General features: G+C 38.1%; 1 protein-coding gene across 1 annotated transcript in view; it reads left to right on the top strand.

Moving 5' to 3' along the window:
* The window catches only part of Dock3 (dedicator of cytokinesis 3), a 285,914-nt gene that overhangs the window by 96,601 nt on the left and 168,616 nt on the right, over positions 1-20,697 (top strand). The window contains exons 6-7 of the mRNA XM_021171370.2: positions 6,516-6,664; positions 20,282-20,366. Coding sequence (XP_021027029.1) covers positions 6,516-6,664; positions 20,282-20,366 — 234 coding nt within the window. The remainder of the gene's footprint in view (positions 1-6,515; positions 6,665-20,281; positions 20,367-20,697) is intronic.

The following is a 20,697-nucleotide window of genomic DNA, read 5'->3' as shown; positions in this document are numbered from 1 at the left end:
AAAAAAAAAAAGAAAGAACATACTAAAGTCACTCATATTTATATAAAATTAGCATACTATCTGAAAATGAAATTAAGAGAACAATCTCATTTATAATGGCATCAAAAACAATTAAATGCTTGGGAATAAAGTTGGCTGTGAAAGTGAAAAATTTGCACACTGTAAGCCAATACATTGCCGAAGGAAGTTAAAGCACAAAAAAAGCATAAAAGGTAGAAAAATCCTGTTTCATGGTCACTTATTATTAGCTCTAGAATAAATGAGCTCATGCTTACTTGGAGATGACACCATGGTTTTTTATGAATATACAGTTATGTATAACCATATATGCTTTTTATAACTGAAAATACTTAATTATCTATTATTATTATTAAACTTTATAGGGTTTTTTATTATTCATTTTTATTATATATAAGTACACTGCAGCTGTCTTCAGACACTCCAGAAGAGGGCGCCAGATCTCGTTACGGATGGTTGTGAGCCACCATGTGGTTGCTGGGATTTGAACTCTGGACGTTCGGAAGAGCAGTCGGGTGCTCTTACCCACTGAGCCATCTCACCAGCCCAACTTTATAGTTTTATACTGTGTACTTCTTCAGACTTTTGATAGCTTTTTAAGTTCAAATTTAGGACTTTATAAGTAACTATCTTTCTTTAAAAGAAAAACAGTGATCACTGGCTTGTTTACCTTATTCAGAGCAGCGAATACTTCAGAAGTAAAGTTCATTTCATCAGGAAGATACAGAATATGACAGTAGTTACTAAAAACAGGTAAAAATGAGCCAGACTTTAAAAAGGAATTATATACAAAAACAGTTAAAGTATAAAGGGACTATAGAAGCAAACCAAGATCATGATTACCAATTGAGTGTTAGAAACCATTATTGTTAGGTAGAGGATCTTTTACATAAGATGCAAGGGTAAGGGTTGATGAGTGTTATTATCTAGTGGGTTGCTAGTAGTCATATTTAGAAGCTTATCTAACAAACTAGATGGTATTTTGAGGCTAGGTCCAGATCAGCATCTACTGGAGAAAGAACAAAACCAGAGGTGTGATAGTAACTACAATTGCAGATAGATTTATTATTTTTCTCCCCCTCTCCCCCTTTTCCCTTCCTTCCCCCAAATGAAAACACCAAGGCATTCCACAGAGGTTAGGGAACTCTTGTGTTTCCTTGGTATTAGGTCCTGGTATGAAATGACTGCTGCTGTATTTCTAGACAAGTGGATGTAAATATGTACCTTCTGCCGTTTTCTTTTCTTTACTGCTACAGGGTGCCTGAGAACCCGCAGAGGCTTGGTTGGCAGGGTAGCTGCTACCACGCCTGCTCCATATGTACTGTCTCCAGTGTGAAAGCTATGTGTGGATAAATGCCATGCTGTAGTTAAGACCCGGAGCTTTCTCCAGGGCCACCTTCTGCTGTGGAATGCATTTCATCCCTCATGTGTTTCGGGAATGAGACATATAAGTGCTCTGGCTTTGTGTTGATTTTGACAGAGTTTTTGTACTTAGATTTGCTGGTTCCAATTATCAATATTTAAGTTGGTAAGGAGTGAGGGCTGTATTCACAGTCAGCTTTGTGTCCTATCACCCCTACTTAGTGGGGTGAGCAATGGAGGATGGCTTCTTATAGTTGGGGTTATTCAGTTTTATCTTTTAAAACAGTCAAAACTGAAAGTAAATTGGAATTTTAGATTTAGAGATTAAGGACTGCTAGTCATTTAATTCAATTTGGGTCCTGGTGCCATCTCTTCCCACTTCTAATTCTGAGTCTATGTTTACTTTGTTCTAGTTCTTTTAGCTGTTTCGTCAGTGTTTTGCATTTCTAATAGTATTCCCTTATTGGATGCCGTTTCTAAACTTTAGGTATTATGTAACGGTTTTCCTGTTGTAAAAGACAATAAGTAAAGGGAATGCTCATGCAGCTACATCCTGTCCTGCTGTGTCCCATGTCCCACATTGCCAGCTTTGGGATCAATAGTCAGTGGTTACAATGCCTGTGTAACTGTTTCATGAATTTTGTATCACTCCTTTTTGAGTCAGCATTCGGTTGTTCCGCTGTGTGTGTGATTATTTTCATAAATAAGGACCTCTGGTTGTGCTTCCTTTCTTGTATTGCTTGTTTTCACAGGAGCTGACTGCTTGATCTTATTCACTCCATTTTCTAAAATCTAACCTCTTAGCAGAAATAAAATCTCCACTGAGTGTGTTCATTACATTAGGTATTTAATAAATGTAATTTTTCTCAGTAATGTCTTGTGGAACTCTGCCACATTCTACATTAATATGTCCTGAAAAATGTATTTGCATCTTTCCTAGGTCCCTTTGTCTCTTAGGCTAAACCACTTTCGCCTTAATTTTGGCTTACTTGCTCATTTGACAAAACACTTTACCAGTAGCTTTCTGAAAAGCAAACCATGTAAAATGAAAATTAACATTCCTTTTTTATTTTATTTTATTTTTTACAATCCATATTCTATTCCCCGCCCCCATGCCCCAATCCACCCTCTTGACTGGTCCACCTGTCACACCTCCTCCCTACCCCACCTTACTCCAAGTGGATGCCCCCACCTCACACCCCACCCCATAAACTCCCTGGGGCCTCCAGTCTCCTGAGGGTTAGGTGCATCATCTCTGAATGAACACAGACCGGGAAGTCCTCTACTGTATGTGTGTTGGGGCCCTCATATCAGCTGGTGTATGCTGTCTGATTGGTGGTCCAGTTTTTGAGAGATCTTAGGGGTCCAGATTAACTGAGACTGCTGGTCCTCCTACAGGGTCGCCCTTCTCCTCAGCCCTCCCTAATTCACCAACAGGGCTCAGCTGCTTCTGCCCTTTGGTTGGGTGTAAATATCTGCATCTGACTCTTTCAGCTGCTTGTTGGGTCTTCTGTAGTGCAGTCGTGATAGGTCCCTTTTTGTGAGTGCTCCATACCCTCAGTAATAGTGTTAGGCCTTGGGAGCTCCCCTTGAGCTGGATCCCACTTTGGGCCTGTCATGGGACCTTCTTTTCCTCAGGCTCCTCTTCATTTCCATCCCTGTAATTCTTTCAGACAGGAACAATTATGGGTGAGAGGTGTGACTGTGGGATGGCAACCCCATCCCTCACTTGATGTCCTAACATTTTTTATTTTAAAATGTATTAACCTGCCCTTACCAGTGGATTGACAGTTTTGATGAATATAAACTTGTTACAAATAAGATAAAGAATTTTAGCTAGGTGTGGGCATATATACATATACTAGCTAGCACTCAGAAGGTTGAGGCAGGGGGATCAAAGGTGTGAGTTCATTCAGTATCTAGGATCCAGTGAGACTTTCATACAGCCACAGCAACAGAAGCAAACTTTACAGAACTGTGCAAGGCCTCAGCATTTTTCATCTCTGGCGCTGCTGTCTGTCCTGCTGTCAGTGCTGTGCTTCTTTGTACATACACGTTGTCGCCCTGTACAAGGGTTCATCATTGTATCCGTTCTTTTTTTTTTTTTTAATTTTGGTTTTGTCTTATTGGTGGTAATGTTGACTATAATCCAGTTATTCCAACGTGGGAGATGGTTTTTTATTTTTTAATTTTATTTTTATTTTATTTTATTTATTTATTTTTTTTACTTCTGGTGCATATAGTTATGGGCCAGCTTAATTCAGTAGTTAGAGTGTTCAAGCTCTGGCTACATAAGACTTCCACTGAGTCAGTGGCTTCAGGTTCTTACCTTGAATTCAAAGAATGAATTTCACTGATAACAGCTAGGGTAAGATTTTAGAAAGGACATTATTATAGGTGAAAGCAAGCTAGCAGGCACCTGCACAGCAAGGACCACGTCCCAGAGAGAGGATACTTCTGAGTTGAGTGTAGAAGATTGGAAGGAAGTTGACACCATCGATTGCGTTACTAATGCTGCTTTCTAATTATATGATGCATTTCATTCTTACTCTATTTTTACCCAAAAGATTAGAGCAGGTTTTTCCACCTTCGCATCGTTAAGTGAGAATGGGTTTTCTACTAGATAAAAAGTATAGCAGTTATATTCCAGTAATCTAAATAGCAAACCATGAACAGCCTAGAAGCTTCAAACAACTGTTCACTGTTTCAGTTGGGCAGTTGGGCAGTTTTCTCTCACAGTTTCATTTTGTTGCAATCAGGTGGTTGTAGGGTGGGCAATCGAGATCTGAAAATTTGGCAAGGCTAGGTATATGGTATTAAGAACTAGTTACTAGGGTGTCAACTTGTGGCTTCAACATACAGCTGTGCTTAAAAGACTTACAACTTTATTCATTTATTCATGCATCCTAATAGACAGCAAGAAGTAGTCTAATTTTTGGCTCACAACTGACTTAGTTCAATTCTGTCATGTTCTATTGCTTAGAGTGGTCTCAAGACCTGCCTAGATTCATGGAGAAAATCCACTGTCTTTTCCTGTAGGACTGTCAGTGTTACATTGTCATACAAGAACAGGGCATGGGTGGTATTATGATTTCTGGAAATTTTAATATAAAAAGTCCTTATTAAAAACAAATAATTGTTTATAATTCTTTAAAAACTATATCAGTGTATTCTAGAATAGACATTATGTATATATGAGTTTATATTACATGTGTGTATGCTTATATATGTGTATACCCATATTATATAATTATACACATATATACTACACATATAATCTTAGTTAATTAACGCTGCTATATAAAAATTCCATAAACTGTGAAGAACAGAAGTTATTTCTCACAGTTCTGGAATTTGGGAAGTCTAAGATGAAGACATAGAGTTATTGTCATGGGAGAGGTCATTTCCACATAAGTGACACCTTTTCAGTACATCCTCACATTGTGTAGTAGAGGAAGCAAACTCCATGGACCAGTCCTCTGCAAGGGCACGAATGCTAATTGTGCTCTGCCCTCATAATTTTAGTCATCTCTGCAAAGGTACTGTCTTCTAATCCCATTGCCTTAAGGGTTAGGATTTTGATATGTAAATTTGGTGTGACACAAAAATTTAAGTTGTAGCACATGGGCTACAGAGATGGCTCAGCAATAAAGAGTGCTGGCTGCTTTTCCAGAAGACTTATGTTTGATTCGCAGCACCAGCATGGCAGATTACAACTGTCTGTAATTATAGTTTCAGGGATAGCCAATGCCCTCTTGAGTCCTCTGTGTGCACCAGGCTTGGATTGGTACATACATCTAGGCAAAATATCAATACACATAAAATAAAAATAAATACATCTTTAAGAAGAATAAATCATAGCACATATGTAGACATATGTGAAACACTGGTATCAGTACACTCCCTTACACGTGGCCTAAAAAAGACCCCTACTTTTTGTTAGTGTTCACAACTCTCAGAACTACCTTGAAGCTGATACTATCTTTCATCCTCTAGTTCATATCAGCATCCCTGAGAAACTGGTTCATGTTTTCTAAAGCTTCAGCATCCCTTTGTATCACTCTCAGTGATGCTCTTGCCTTTTCTCTGACAGTACTTTAGTCATTCCATTACATTTCTAACTCTGTGTGTCAATACTTATATTAGGGATCCTTCCTTTCTGTGACAATACAGTTGTTCCTCTTGACCATGGAATCAAGCGATTATGGAACAAAAGTACTTGGAAAAATTGCATCTATAGAATGTGTTGATTGATTATTAAAGCATTCTTTAATAATACTTGGTTATACTTTACTGTCTTCAACAATTGTATAAAATCATGTTTCTCTCTGAAAGAGAGAGAATTCTAAGTATTAAAAAAGTCATTTTGCTTCTGTGAAGTAAGACTCCAGTTCTTAAATTTATATTCTTAAGAACAGTTTTTGAAGCATTAACTGGGTACTTAGTTTTTTGTGTTTTGTTATTTACTTGCAAGGAAATAAACACTATAATGCCCTTAATTAAGTTTATTATGATGTTTCTACTTAACTTTTGTAAGGTAAGGATCTTTATTAAGCTGAAAGGAGTAGAAATCTCCCACTCTAGGGACACACACTGTTTAAAAGAAGCTAATTAGAAAGCTAGATGAGGCCTAGAAACCAAGAAAGAAATCTCACTCCAGAGACTGGCTTTATATGAAACCTTAGTTGCTTCAAAATAGGGCAATTAATTCTCTTCCCTCCTTCTTTTAACTTGACTATCCCTCCTGATGAAACTAGAGGTGTTGCCAGATGGTCGAAGGCTTTGCTTTTAGGGGCATTATTGCTTCCGTTGTGAAATCAGCTTTGGGCTCCTGTGTAAGTTACTTTTCTGATTAAGCTTAATAACTTTGATTTACTTGAGACGAGTGGTCCAGGATTAGGTGGAGGGAGTGCTTTTTCGATGATGCAGATTAGTTATACTGCCTTGTTAGATATCACTGTGTGCAAGTTATTAGAAAGTAGGAAGTGCCTTTTTGTTTCTAAGTATTCTCCTTCTTACATTGCCTTTATAGTTCAGGGAAATGAGCACTTTCCATAGTTTAACTATTTTTCTTTCTCTTTTCATTCCCTTTCCATATCCCTTTTATATTTCACCCACACCAAAATACCTTTCAGAAACACAAAGTAGATCTTTTCTACAAACTACGCCATGTGATGAATGAACTTATTGACCTGCGAAGGCAGCTACTGTCTGGTCACCTGACACAGGATCAGGTGCGGGAGGTTAAGCGGCACATCACCGTGCGTCTGGACTGGGGTAATGAGTAAGTATAACTATTACTTGGGCATCTCTTAGTTTCTTTGTAACTCAGTCCTTACAGAATTTAAACTTGAGCTAAGCTTCTCTTTAATGATTAAAAGATAATATATCCACCATACAGTTTTGCTAGGTCTTTTTTTTTTTTTCCTAGTTATCAATGGTTCTAGTCTGAAGGTTTCTTAGCCTGTGTTTTTATTTCTGGAAAGAATTAAGGAATTTGACTATCCTCTGAGCTGTCTTCCAGGAGATCAATTCCTTTATTTTAAACATTACTAATCACAGTATATGTAAAAAGGTTTTGTGGCGCTTTAGAGAAAAGGGGAGTTGGTACAGTGAAGATGGCTCAGCAGATAAAGACACTGAACCTTTCCAGTTGAGTTTGTCTCCAGATTGTACAAGGTGGAAGAAAAACTGATTGCTACAGCCAGTTCTTTGCTGCTTGGGCATCTGCATGCCTACACACACAACAAATGTGTACTCTGTGTGTGTGTGTGTGTGTGTGTGTGTGAGAGAGAGAGAGAGAGAGAGAGAGAGAGAGAAGCATTAGTGTTTTTTATATGTTTTATACCCATACAATGAATCTGAATAAGCATAACCTATAAATAAAGATTTATAATTTAAAATACTCTTAACTCATTTGTCATTCAGAAAGACTCCTGCATTTGTACAGTGAATATAATGATTTTCTGTGCCCTTAAAATAAAGTTTGAGGGCTAGAAAGATATCTCAGTTGTTAAAACCACAGACTGCTCTTTCAGAGGACCAGGGTTCGATTGACAGCACCCAGCATGGCAGCTCACAACTGTCTACAACCTCAGCTCTAGGGGATCTGCTGCTCACTTATGGCTTCTATGGTACCAGGTATGCACATGGTGCAAAGATATATCCAGGCAAAACACCCATATACATAAAATAAAAGCAAATCTTTAAAAATAAAAATGTGAGACTTTGTCATTATAAATTGATATAGGTTAAAGTTGTATTTATTCATGAATTTAGTAATTGTTCATGTCCACTGAATTTTGAGACAACCAGTAGTTTCCTACTTCGGACACACATGTTTGTCTAAATATATTTAAATATTTATATTCACGTCTTCCAGCCAAAGCATTTTGGAATGATAGAAAAGAAACCAGTAAATGAGACATGTGGATGCATTTCTGAAAGGTAGGAAATAAGTTGCTGACAGAAGAAGCCAATATAGGCAGAGAGAACGTCAGCTAATGTTGGAGCCAGTCTTCTCTGAAGCTCCCAGAATCAGGGGCTATGAGAGGGACCTTAAAAGGTCACAGTGATGGTTTTAAAGTCTGTATGAAGGATAATCATTTCTTGAGAAGAATTAATAGCCAGTTGTTTTTCCTTTATATTAGAAACTAACAGCCTCAGAGAAACTGGGCAACTGGAGGAAGAATTGGGATCTCATGTATTGTGGCATCTAAAGGCTTCATATAATGACCAGGTCTCTACTCTCACCAGAAAAGAAAGCTTGCCAGTCATCTATTTATGCACAAAACTTTCTACATTTTTTCCAGTGCATTTTATATATAAATGAGCAATCAGATTTCACTGATATTTAAATAAATTATCTCTTATGGAGAGGGAGACCAGAATTAAAAAAATATCTGGGCCCAAGGGAAATGACTTCTCCTTTAAGAGAAATGGAAGTTCATTAAAAACTTTAAGGACAAATCAAACTCCTCCAGTATCTACAAAGAGAATAAAGAAGGCTCATTATTTAGAATTAGAGTCAATAAAGAAAGAAGGAAGAATGTGTTTTCTAAAATAAAACACTCAGATAATTTTTACGTAATTTCCTTGAAAATAAAACAAAACGATGGAAAATAATTCACTGAACATATTCACTGGTAGAGAATCATTACTGAGTAGGTTCAAGATCAGATCTAATTCACAGAAAAAGAGCAAAGACAATGAGGTAGTGTTTATAAGGAAGCAGAAGTCCCAGAGCCAAAATACGCAGCTTCCAGGTAGAAAAGGATCACTATTCAGTTAAAGTAATGAATGGAGTTAAAAACAAACTCCAGATTAACGCAAATTAAGACTTTTTTAAAATTCTGGGAATGAATAGAAGTCTTAAAGGTCTTTAAATAGAAAAACAGCTTTTCTTACAAAAGAAAGTAGTCATACTGGACTCAAAAGTTTCATCATTAGTACCAGATACTGGAAGATAATGCAGTAGTTGCTTTAGAATTCCATAAGGGAAATGATACACTAGCCAGAGTTTTGTAAGTAGTCATATTAACTGATAGTGCAAATAAAACAATTTTTATGTATTCAAGGATACATAGTAGCTCTCTCTCATTTCCTTTTTGTAGGTGAAACTTGGAGAAAGAAACTGCTAAGTATAAGAATAAATCGGGGAAAAACCCCAATATATCTGAGGGAACCCAGTGAGAGCGATGGTTGTTAGTACTAGAAACAAAAGAAATACAATTGAAATCGATTTAATTTTTTTGAAGGGTCAAGATTCTATCCCGGTTTGTTTTGCTTATTAATTCCTGACTATACATTGTAATCCTTGTTATATACTAAACTACTCATATGCTATAATATATATGAATTAAAGTTCTTCCTGGCTATACAATGTAATTGTTGTTGCATACTAACCTACTTATATACTATAGTATACATGAATTCAAGTACATTGATCAGATAGTGTTCTCTAAATTAATGACTTGGAACAATAAAAAACTAAGTAAAACATAATATGTTAAATTACAGCACAACTAATGAACTGTGTCCTCAGCCCCAAATACTAGTCATTATACTATAAAGTATCATTGCACTTACCTTAAGAATCCATAGTAGTAGCCAGGAGTGATGGTTCATGCCTTCAATCCCAGTACTCTGGAGGCAGAGGCAGAAGGATCTCTGTGAGTTTGATGCCAGCCTGGTCCACATAGTTCCAGCCAGGACTAAAGAGAGAGGCACTGTCTCAAAAAAGAAAAAAACAAAAAATCCCCAAAAGCAAACAAACAAAAACCCCTGATACTGGTAAATGAATTTGAATCAATGCCACTAATAGTTACACAATTCATCATATTGGAATTTAACTGCAAACATAAAACCAGTTAATAAGGAACATAAACGTTTTTGAAATATCAGTTAACTTTTTACTGTAGAGCTTGGAACACAAAACAATCATATTTTACAGTCTTAATGAGGGAAGTTTAAAGAAACATCTTAAATATGAGTACAGATTATTTTTGAAGAAAACTAAGGATGGGGAAATATCTCTGACAGTTGTAGAACTATTTCATCTTTACAACTTTTTTTCAGTGAAGTGTGTGTGTGTGTGTGTGTGTGTGTGTGTGAGAGAGAGAGAGAGAGAGAGAGAGAGAGAGAGAGAGAGATCTGTCCATTTTAGTAAAGAAATCAAAGAAAGAAGCACAATTCCACTCTGTCCCTCCTTTCCCTCTTCTCCATCTTCCTTCTTCAGGCTTCTTCCTTTTCCTCCAGTTTTCTTCTCTGTCTCATTAGAAAATAAAGTTGAAACCCAAACAAAAATTATGTAGGCCTGTCTCTATTTTTGTTGTTACTGTTTTCTTTTCTACTTTCATTCTTTTCTCATATAATACATCCTGACCACAGCCTCTGCTCCCTCCACTCCCTTCTCTGCTCCCTTTACCTCCCCTCTCTCCCAGATTCACAATAGGCCTCTCAGGGATGTCAGCCAAACATGGCATAAGAAGATGCAATTAAACTAGGCACAAACCCTCATATCAAGGCTGGGTGAGGCAACCCAGTATGAAGAAAAGGATCCCAAGAGTAGGGAAAAAGAAAACAAAACAGGGACAACCCCCCCTCCCACTCCCACTGCTAGAAGTCGCACAAAACCCAGCTAAAAACCACAACATATATGCAGAGGATCTAGCGTAGACTTACACAGTGCCCATTTGTCACTTCAACCCGAGTAAGTCCTGCTTAATTGATTCCGAAGGCTGTGTTCTTGTAGTGTCCTTGACCCCTCTGGTTCTTACAATCTGTCATCCTCCACTTCTGCTGGGTTTTCCAAGATATACTTAATATTTGGCCGTGACTGTCTGCCTCTGCTCCCTCTGCTTCTAGAGGAAGCCTGTTTGGTGACAGTTGGGCTTGGTACTGAAGAGTGTCACTAGGCATCATTTCATTGGCTTTATTTTTTTTCCATTTAAACACACAGACAAACAGACAAATCCAAAGCATTTCTTCTAAACAGATAGAACTTCTGATACTTGAACTTCTGTTTTTCCTTTATATTTAGAAATAAGAGATGATTTATTGTAAAGATACTATGATCCATAGGTTATGTAAAAGAGATTATTCCACACCAAAGCTGAGTTTGGAAAACCATTTCTATAATTTTCACATATACCTCAATATTTCCACACTTTGTATTTCACAGTTCTTTATAAATGCCAGAAAGTATTGATACATAGTATATATTGGCATGTAGATAGATCCACTGTCAATATTTGGTGGATACATTAATAAAATTAGTAGTCATGTGCTAATCTTTTATGCTTTTCTATAAGCTCTGACATATAGTTTGCTTTTTCAAAATCAATTTCATAAACAATCATAGCTTTTAATAGTATATTTAATTACAACATTGTGGCAAGTACAGAGACCATTGGTCTTACTATAATGAAATGCTCCTTTGACCTTCCAAGATTTACATAGTGAGGGAACTGTCACCAAGAAGCACTGTTGGGTGGTGAGTGCTGGAACTGGCATCTTGCCTAGGATGGATCCTGAAACCCATACTTTTAGAGAACTGTACCTGTTTGTGTGAGACATAAAACTCAGCTACTTGTCACCACTATTTGTAGTTTAGTTGCTGTTTGGTTTTTGCTTTATTTTTCTCAAAAGTATTGCCTATCCTCCTTTCCTTCCACCCCCCACCCCCATTCCATGTTCTTCTCTTTTATTTTAAAATAAATGGATAAGTTCCCGGGGGGAATCAGCATCCCTGACCTCTAGCTGTACTTCAAAGCAATAGTGATAGAAATCGCATGATAATGGTATACAGACAGGCCGATCAATGGAATAGAATTGAAGACCTAGAAGTAAACCCATATACATAGGAACACTTGATGTTTGACAAAGAAGCCAAAAACATACAGTGGAAAAAGGAAAGCATCTTCAATAAATGGTGCTAGACTAACTGGTGGTCTGTATGTAGGAGAATGAAAATAGATCCATATTTATCAACTTGCACAAAGCTCAAGTCAGAGTGGATCAAGGACCTCAACATAAAACCAGATACACTGACTCTAATAGAAGAGAAAGTGGGAAAGAGCCTTGAATTCATTGACACAGGGGGAAATTTCCTGAACAGAACACCAGTGGCTCAGGCTCTTAAGATCAGGGATTCACAAAATGGGACCTCATGAAACTGAAAGGTTTCTGTAAAGTAAAAGACATCACAGTAGGACAAATTAAGCAACCTACAGATTGGGGGGAAAAAAAAAACAAAAAAAGCAACCAAAACACTTCTTTAACCCTGTATCTGTAAGAGGGCTTATATACAAAGTTTTGCAGGGAAATGGATGGAACTAGAAAATATTCTGAGGAAGGTAATTCAAACCCAAAAGAACATGAATGGTATGTACTCACTAATAAGTGAATACTAGCCCAAAAAAGTACAGAATACCTAGGATAAAATCCACAGAACTCAAGAAGGTTAATAAGCAGAAGAGCCCAAGTGAGGAAAAAGGGGAACATGATCAGGTATGGGGGGAGGCAAACAGGAGAGAAGCCCGGAGGGCCAGCAGAATGGATGGAAGCATGCAACCTTGGGGGGTGGGAGGCTGGGGCACCCTCTAGAATGTACCAGAGACCTGGGAAGTGAGAGACCCAGGACTCAAAAGGGAAGGACCTTAGATGAAATGCCCAACAGTGGGGAGAGGGAACTTGTAGAGTCCATCTCCAGTAGAAAAACAGGGCATCAAGTGGAGGGATGGGGTGGCTATCCCATAGTCAAAAACTCTGACCCAGAATTGTTCCTGTCTAAAAGAACTTCAGGGACAAAAATGGAGAAGAGACTGAGAGAAAATTGGTCCAATGACCAGTCCAACTTGGGGATCTATCTCAAGGGGAGGCTCTCAGGCCTGACATATTACTGATGCTATAGTATGCTAACAGGAGCCTAGCATGGCTGTCCTCTGAGAAGCCCAACAAGCAGCTGACTGAGATAGAAGCAGATACTTACACCCAAATAATGGACTGAAGTTGGGGGACCCTGTGGTTGAATTAGGGAAAGGGTGGAAGAAGCTGAGAAGGAGGGCGGCATAGGACGACGACCAGCAGTCTCAACTAACCTGGACCCCTAAGATCTCTTAGACACTGTGACACCAACCAGGCAGCATATAGGAGGTGATCTAAAGCCCTGACACATATACAGCAGAGGACTGCCTGGTCTGGCCTCAGTGAGACAAGATGCACCTAGATCTCCAGAGATCGGAGGCCCCAGCGAGTGAAGTGGCTTGGAGGAGTGGAGGTGGGGGGTCATTGTCTTGGAGACTGGGGAGGAGGAATGGGATGAGGAACTGTGGGAGAGGGGGGTAATGACTGGACTGTAAAAAAATAAAATAAAAATTAAACCAACCAAACCAACCAAACAAACAAAACAACAACAACATCCAAGAAGGTTAACCTCCAAAGACCCAAATAGCCCAATTTATAAATGGGGTACAGATCTAAACAGAGAGTTCACAACAGAAGAATGGCTAGAATGGCTGAGAAACACTTAAAAAAATGCTCAAAGTCCTCAGTCATCAGAGAAATGCAAATCAAAAAAGCCCTGAGATTCCACCTCACACCAATCAGAATAACACTCCTCCATTGCTCGTGGGAGTAAACTGGTATAACCACTCTGGGGTTTTTGTTGTTGTTGTTGTTGTTGTTTGTTTGTTTTTTCTTCAAGACAGGGTTTCTCTGTATAGCCTTGGCTGTCCTGGAACTCACTTTGTAGACCAGGCTGGCCTCGAACTCAGAAATCTGCCTGCCTCTGCCTCCCAAGTGCTGGGATTAAAGGTGTGTGCCACCACGCCCGACTTGGTACAACCACTCTGGAACTCAATCTGGCAGTTCCTCAGAAAACTGGAAATACATCTACCTGAGGACCTGGGCATATACCCAAAAGACGCTCCACCATACCACAAGGACACATGCTCTACTATGTTCATAGCAGCCTTATTTGTATTAGCCAGAAGCTGGAAACAATCCAGATGTCCCTCAGTTGAAGAATGGGTATAGAAAAAGTGGTTCATTTATATAATGGAATACTATTCAGGTATTAAAAATGAGGACATCATGAATTTTGCAGGCAAATGGATGGAACTAGAAGATATCCTGAGTGAGGTAACTCAGACCCAAAAAGGACATGATTGGTATGTACTCACTGATAAGTGGATATTAGCCAAAAAGTACAGAATACCTAGGACAATCTACAGACTTTAAGAAGTATAACAAGCAGAAATAACTAAGTGAAGAGGTTTTAATCCAACTTAGAGGGGAATAATCATGGGAAATAATCATGGGAGGCAGAGAGAGGGAGGCCTCTGGGTGGGCGAGAGGAGGGGAGGAAAAAGGGAACAGGATCAGATATGGGGGAGGGGGCAGAGATGAATGAGCTGTTCCTTCTCTCTCCTAAAGTAGCTTATATAAAGAGTAAGTCCAATACTTATATACAGTGCAAGGAGCTAAAAAATAATATACCTAGAAATTAATTTCAATTTATTAATTAACTTGTAATTCTTTCCATAGAGACTGTTCCATAAACCTCTAATTTCATCACTATAATAAATATAAAATAGGTAAATTAAAATTGTACCAATTCAGAATTGGTATGAGTAAACTGATTTTTGCCTTATAAAAGTACTCAAAAGAGGGCGTGGTGGCGCACGCCTTTAATCCCAGCACTTGGGAAGCAGAGGCAGGCGGATTTCTGAGTTTGAGGCCAGCCTGGTCTACAGCGTGAGTTCCAGGACAGCCAGGGCTACACAGAGAAACCCTGTCTCAAAAGACCTACCCCTCCCCAAAAAAAGGTACTCAAAAGGAGAAATAATTTTTGAGATTATATTACATCATTTCTCCCTTTTCTTTCTTCCTTTCAAACCCTTATATATGTTCTTGCTTGTGTCTTTCAAATTCATGGTCTCTTCTTAATATTAATTGTTGTTTAATGTTTCATACATATGTATACTAATATACATATGCATATATTTTCATATGCGTATATATACATGTGTGTATATATATACACCTATACAATACACCTATACAACCTGCTCAGTCTGTATGATTATATGTATGTTTTCAGGGCTGACCATTTGGTATTGCATAACCTATTGTATGGTCTTCCCTGGAGAAGTATATAAAATCCTATAACTTTAAAAAGTGTGCAGGCCAGCTCAGCACACTCAGGTTTATCACACCATCCTGGTTGTTCATAAGCACTGTAACCAGATGGGACCGATGGTTGCCTCCCTCCTTTGCATTCTTTAGTTGCCTCTATTTCTTTGTGTAGAGTTGGGCCTTGTCCCTCAGCTACTTTAGCATTTAGTGTGTCTATTATTGTTGCCTTGCTCAGCTCCTGGTTTGCAGGCATGTTGGTCATACTTTATGGGTGGAGCTTTTGAGATTACTAGAGAACACACTCAGACTTCCTGCTCCTCTGGCTCTTAGAATTCTTATGCCCTCTCGTTTGCCATGTTTCCTGAGCTTTAAGTATGAGAATTATTTGTTTTTGTTTTTGTTTGTTGTTGTTGCTGTTGTTTTTTGTTGATGTATCCATTAGGAATGGGCTCCACAGCTCTGCACTTTGATTGGTTATGGTTTTCTATAATGTCCCTGTCTCTTGTAAAGAGAAGTTCACTTGCTTCCATGATGGCAGAAGGTGCCATGAAAGCTTCCAAAGGAGGGAGGCAACCATCGGTGCCATCTGGTTACAGCGCTTATGAACAACCAGGATGGTGTGATAAACCTGAGTGTGCTGAGCTGGCCTGCACACTTTTTAAAGTTATAGGATTTTATGTGTTGGACCCTTTAGGTAGAAAGGTCAGATTTCAATAATATGCAAGTATTAAGAAAACTTTTGTTAAATTAAAATTGTTTCTGTACATTTTGTTGTAAAAATGATATTGATAGTGGAAGTAGAAAAGAAAGGGGAAGAGAGAAATTATAAAGAGAATGTTAGATTAAGAAAGAACAAAAAGCTGGGCAGAGGGTCAAGTACATACAAGCCTAATACTCAGGATGCTGAGTCTTAAAATAATTATAAACTCAAGGCCAGGCTAAGCTACATTGTGACACTCGGTCTGAAATAAATAAAATAATTAGAATTATAAACTTATAATTGGTTCATTTAATTTTTTTCACTCTACAATAAAAATATCATAAGCAGTAGTTTGGTTTATGACCAAGACAGCTCAGTCAGTCAACAGGGTCTCTAGTGAGGGAGAGGATTGAAAAGAAAAAGGCAATTAGACAACAGGAGAACATGACTCCAGCCAGTGCTGAGGCTGAAGCAGGTTTGTTTTTCTCAGCTTTTATACCATTCTAGGTACTTGCAGAGAGAGACAAAGTAATCAAACAAGGCAATAAACAATGCTCTGTACTCACTGTTTATAGGGGCTTATCAGGATAAAGGAGATAAAAGGAATGTCACACATTCCCAGGCTGTGTTTACTCAAGTGTAAACATTCTTACCTGAGTCTACTTGCTTGTCTGAGCCCAATGTTAAAATCTTGCCAAATTTATAGAAGTGACCCCAAAAGCTCTCCACATGTTTATAATACACAAACGGTGTCACTGAGTGACTTTCTTCTGCATAGATTTTAAAGCTAGGATTTCTGGTTAAAGGTATGGTTATTTTTTTCTCTCAGGACATATGAAAGCAGACTACCTTCTGACTTCTTAGGTTCTTCTGGGGTTGGAGGCTGTGTGCTCGTCAGCTGTTCCTGTTCTGCTTTGACTGTGTATGGTCAAAACGAAAAATTCCTTGAAGTTTAGTTGCAGACCAACCAGTCTCTTGGTTCCACTATTGCATATGCCAGCAAGATTTTGCTGACATGACCCTGATATAGCTGTCTCTTGTGAGGCTATGCCAATGCCTGGCCAATACAGAAGTGGATGCTCACAGTCAGCTATTGGATCGAACACAGGGCTCCCAGGAGCTGAAGGGGTCTATAACCCTATAGGAGAAACAGCAATATGAACTAACCAGTACCCCCTGAGCTCATGTCTCTAGCTGCATATGTAGCAGAAGATGGCCTAATTGGCCATCATTGGGAAGAGAGGCCCTTTGTCTTGTGAAGATTATATGCCCCAATACAGGGGAATGACAGGGCCAGGAAAGCGGGAGTGGGTGGGTTGGAGAGCAGGGCAGGGGGAGGGTATAAGGGACTTTCGGGGTAGCATTTGAATTGTAAATGAAAAAATATCTAATCAAACAAACAAAAACCAAAAAAAGAAAGAAAAGATATTCCATTGACAAAGTCAAATATACACAATATCTTTCTGCAAATCCAGTCCTACAAATGATTATAGATGGAAAACACCAACACAAGGAGTGAAACTACACCCTAGAAGAATCAAGAAAGGAATCTTTCAACAAACCTAAAAGAAGATAGCCACACAAACATAATTCCACCTCTAACAAGAAAATTAACAGGAAGTGACAATCACTTTTTCTTAATATCTCTTAATATGAAAATTAATATTACCAACATATCCTAATCGATTGAAATTCAAAAATATGAGGAATTAGAAATTTGTCAGCTGTCATCCTATGGTGTCTCTAATTTGGTAATGGGATAAATAGGTCCAATATTGTACAATCCATATACACTTTCTGCTTGTTTGTACATGACAGAGTCTTGTTGTGTGCCACATAATGGCTTGAAATCATGCTTCTCCTATCTCAACCTCTCTATTAATAGGATTGTTTATTTGATGTTTTTACACTATACTATGGTTTTCAGAAAGAGCTTACATATTTCAAAATTATTTATACAGCCAAAAGAAATGTAGACAATTAATTTGGGAGGTGGCTTGTAAGAGAACAGCAGAGAGTGAGACTGAAGGCTTTGCTTGATATTTATAATAATTATATCCATTTTGAAGAAGAGGACCTTATAAGTTACTCTTATTCTGAGATGAATGCTTTTCAAAATCACCATAGCCAATGAATCAGAATCTTACCCTCACCTAATGTCTGTGCTACCCTCCAAGCAGAACCATTGTTCACTGAAACAGTTGATGAATGACCTCACGGATAGACTATCTTAATACACACACCATTTCTTAAATGAATGTAATCTGTTCCCTGTGGGCTGAGAATGATGACAATCACTCAAGTCAAATAATTTTGACCATAGCAGGAAATCTGTATCCAAAAATCTACAATTCATTCATTCATTATAAGGTCCTCTTCTTCAAAATGGTAATGTAGATATGACAAAGTATATGGGAAGATTGTGTAAATTAAATTGTATGCTGTTTTATGTAAGAGGCTTGACCATCCTTGGATTTAGTATTCTTAAGGACTCCTAGTACTAATACCTTTTGGATATCAAGAGACTGCTGTACATCTGTGAACTTCCCAGATCAAGAATATGTATGAAATGTTTTGTTCCCTCCTACCTATGCTTCCCCTTCCATTTTTTTCTCCTCCCTACATGGATACAGATCTTCTCATGTAACTTAGGCTGGCCTACAACTCATTATCTTTTTCCTCAGTGAATACTAGAATTTGTAGACATACTTTTGTGTATGTGACTTTTATTTGGAAAAACTTAAGTGGTTTGGCTTATAGACTTTAAAAGATAATTTTATAACTCTAGTTTTTTAAGATAAATATTGATATGTTCTTTCATTATGATAGTAATTGTTTTACTATTAATGCTTGCTTTTAATATGATGTTAATATGCTGGCCTCTATCTTTCTCATTAGTTTTTATTTTCCATTTTTATTTTATAATTTGATAGTTTCAGATCAGATAGTTTGCTGTAGACAGGCTTGTCTTTGTTTTCTGATGCCATGGTAAATTCTACAAGGCCCAAAGCAGGAAAATGTTTGTTTCCTTTTTACAGTTCACCCTGAAGAGGAGTAGAAGTAGGAATTAAAGTAGGGCAGGAAGTAAAGCAGAGATCATGGAAAAACAGTGCACACTGGCTTGCTTTCATGGCTTGCTGAGCCTGCTTTTTTTATAAAACCCAGGCAGCCTGCGTAGGGGTGGCACCACCCACAGTGGGTAGGCTCTCCCACATCATTTCTAATCAAGAAAATGTCCCACAGACCAGTTCACAGGTCAATTTGATGGAGACATTTTCTCAATTGAGATCATCATCCCAAATGATTCTAGCTTGTGTCAAGTTGGCAAAACACACACACACACACACACACACACACACACACCCCACCTAGCACAAGGCTATTTGAAATGAATAGGAGTTTGTGTACTGAAAGAGCTTGCAGAATTAATTTTGCTAGTGTGATGAAAAGGTTCATTACTTAGTTAAAATAGAGTAGTTGTTATTGCTTCTTAAATGTCCCATGGAATACTTTTTGCCACACATAGATATTCATAACCTTACTTGAGGTCAGGTGATCACAGATCTATCTCTGAAACTCTAATAAATATAGCTCTCTTTTTTAGAAAAAAATTCACATACGATCTCCCCCAATCTAGTGTCACAATCTATTTCAGAAGTCCAGTACCCTCTGACTTTACTGATCTTCAGGTTTATAGGTAGTATCTTAGACTGTGAGGAGGAGATTAACTTTTATTGAGTATTAATCATGTCTGGAGTTCTTTCCACTGCTTAATGCTAACACACAATAAACTGAAAATTACCATCACTTTTTTTCCTGTTCAAAATGATACCGTATCTTCTAAGTAGTGTTGCTTGAGTAATAGTATTCCTTAACTCTCTGTCTGATGTTAAAGGTATGCAGCTTATATGTGTTCAGGACGTACCAATGTTAGTATTAAATTGGAAACAATATACACCTAAACTAAAAAGCATTTCTAGGACATATTTTTGTTTGTTTGTTGTTTTGTTTTTTGTTGAGACAGCTTCTCTGTATAGGCCTGGCTGGCCTGGAACCTGCTTTGTAGCCCAGACTGGCCTTAAAGTCACTGAGGTTTGCCTGCTTTGTGCTGAGATTAAAGATGTGTGCCACCATGCTAGGTGCTGGCATATGATTTTTATGTGTTGGTTTTTCTCTTTTAATGAAAATAATGTATAATTGAACCTTGAACATACCAGTATGGTGGGAGAAATAGGAAAATGAAAATGGTTTATTATTTGTGTAACAAAGATATTTTTAATGAAAGAGTATTACTATAAACATACTGAATGAAAGGGTTTCTTTTATTATTATAAGGGGAACTGCTTGGTAACCAGAATTGTGTCTTAAAATTCCTTGCTTCATTTATGTCCCCCAAAGAGAACACAATTAGATCTTGCTAGATAGAAGCATATCTTTTCTAGGTCAGTGCCCAAAGCTCTGTCTACAGAACCATGAATCATGACAGGTATAGGTTTCTAGTTCTATGGAGAGATGCGCGACCTGAGGACTTGCAATTCTGAGAGTGGTCTTTCTCCTTATTAGGCACTTGGGCCTGGACTTGGTGCCTCGGAAGGACTTTGAAGTAGTGGATTCAGACCAGATTAGCGTCTCAGATCTCTATAAAATGGTAAGAAATGGTAACAAGGGGTGGGTTGTTTTTTCACATTTATTTTTCTCCTTTGTTTTCCATGGTGATGTTGTATATTGTGATTATTTTTAAAACAGCATTTTAAAACTGTCCTTTTGCTTCTGTCCACAGATTTAAGACGTAACTACTTTGTACTAGTAGTTAGTGCTACTTTTAGAAGTACTCTGCCTAGTCTCACAAGAGACAGCTATATCAGGGTCCTTGCAGCAAACACTTGCTAGTGTATGCAATGGTGTCATCATTTGGAGGCTGATTATGGGATGGAACCCTGGATATGGCAGTCTCTAGATGGTCCATCCTTTTGTCTCAG

The sequence above is a fragment of the Mus caroli genome, chromosome 9 (assembly GCF_900094665.2).
Source record: "Mus caroli chromosome 9, CAROLI_EIJ_v1.1, whole genome shotgun sequence".
In the NCBI taxonomy this organism is placed as follows: domain Eukaryota; kingdom Metazoa; phylum Chordata; class Mammalia; order Rodentia; family Muridae; genus Mus; species Mus caroli.
The sequence above is the reverse complement of the archived record's forward strand: the minus strand, read 5'-3'. Positions and strand labels throughout refer to the sequence as shown.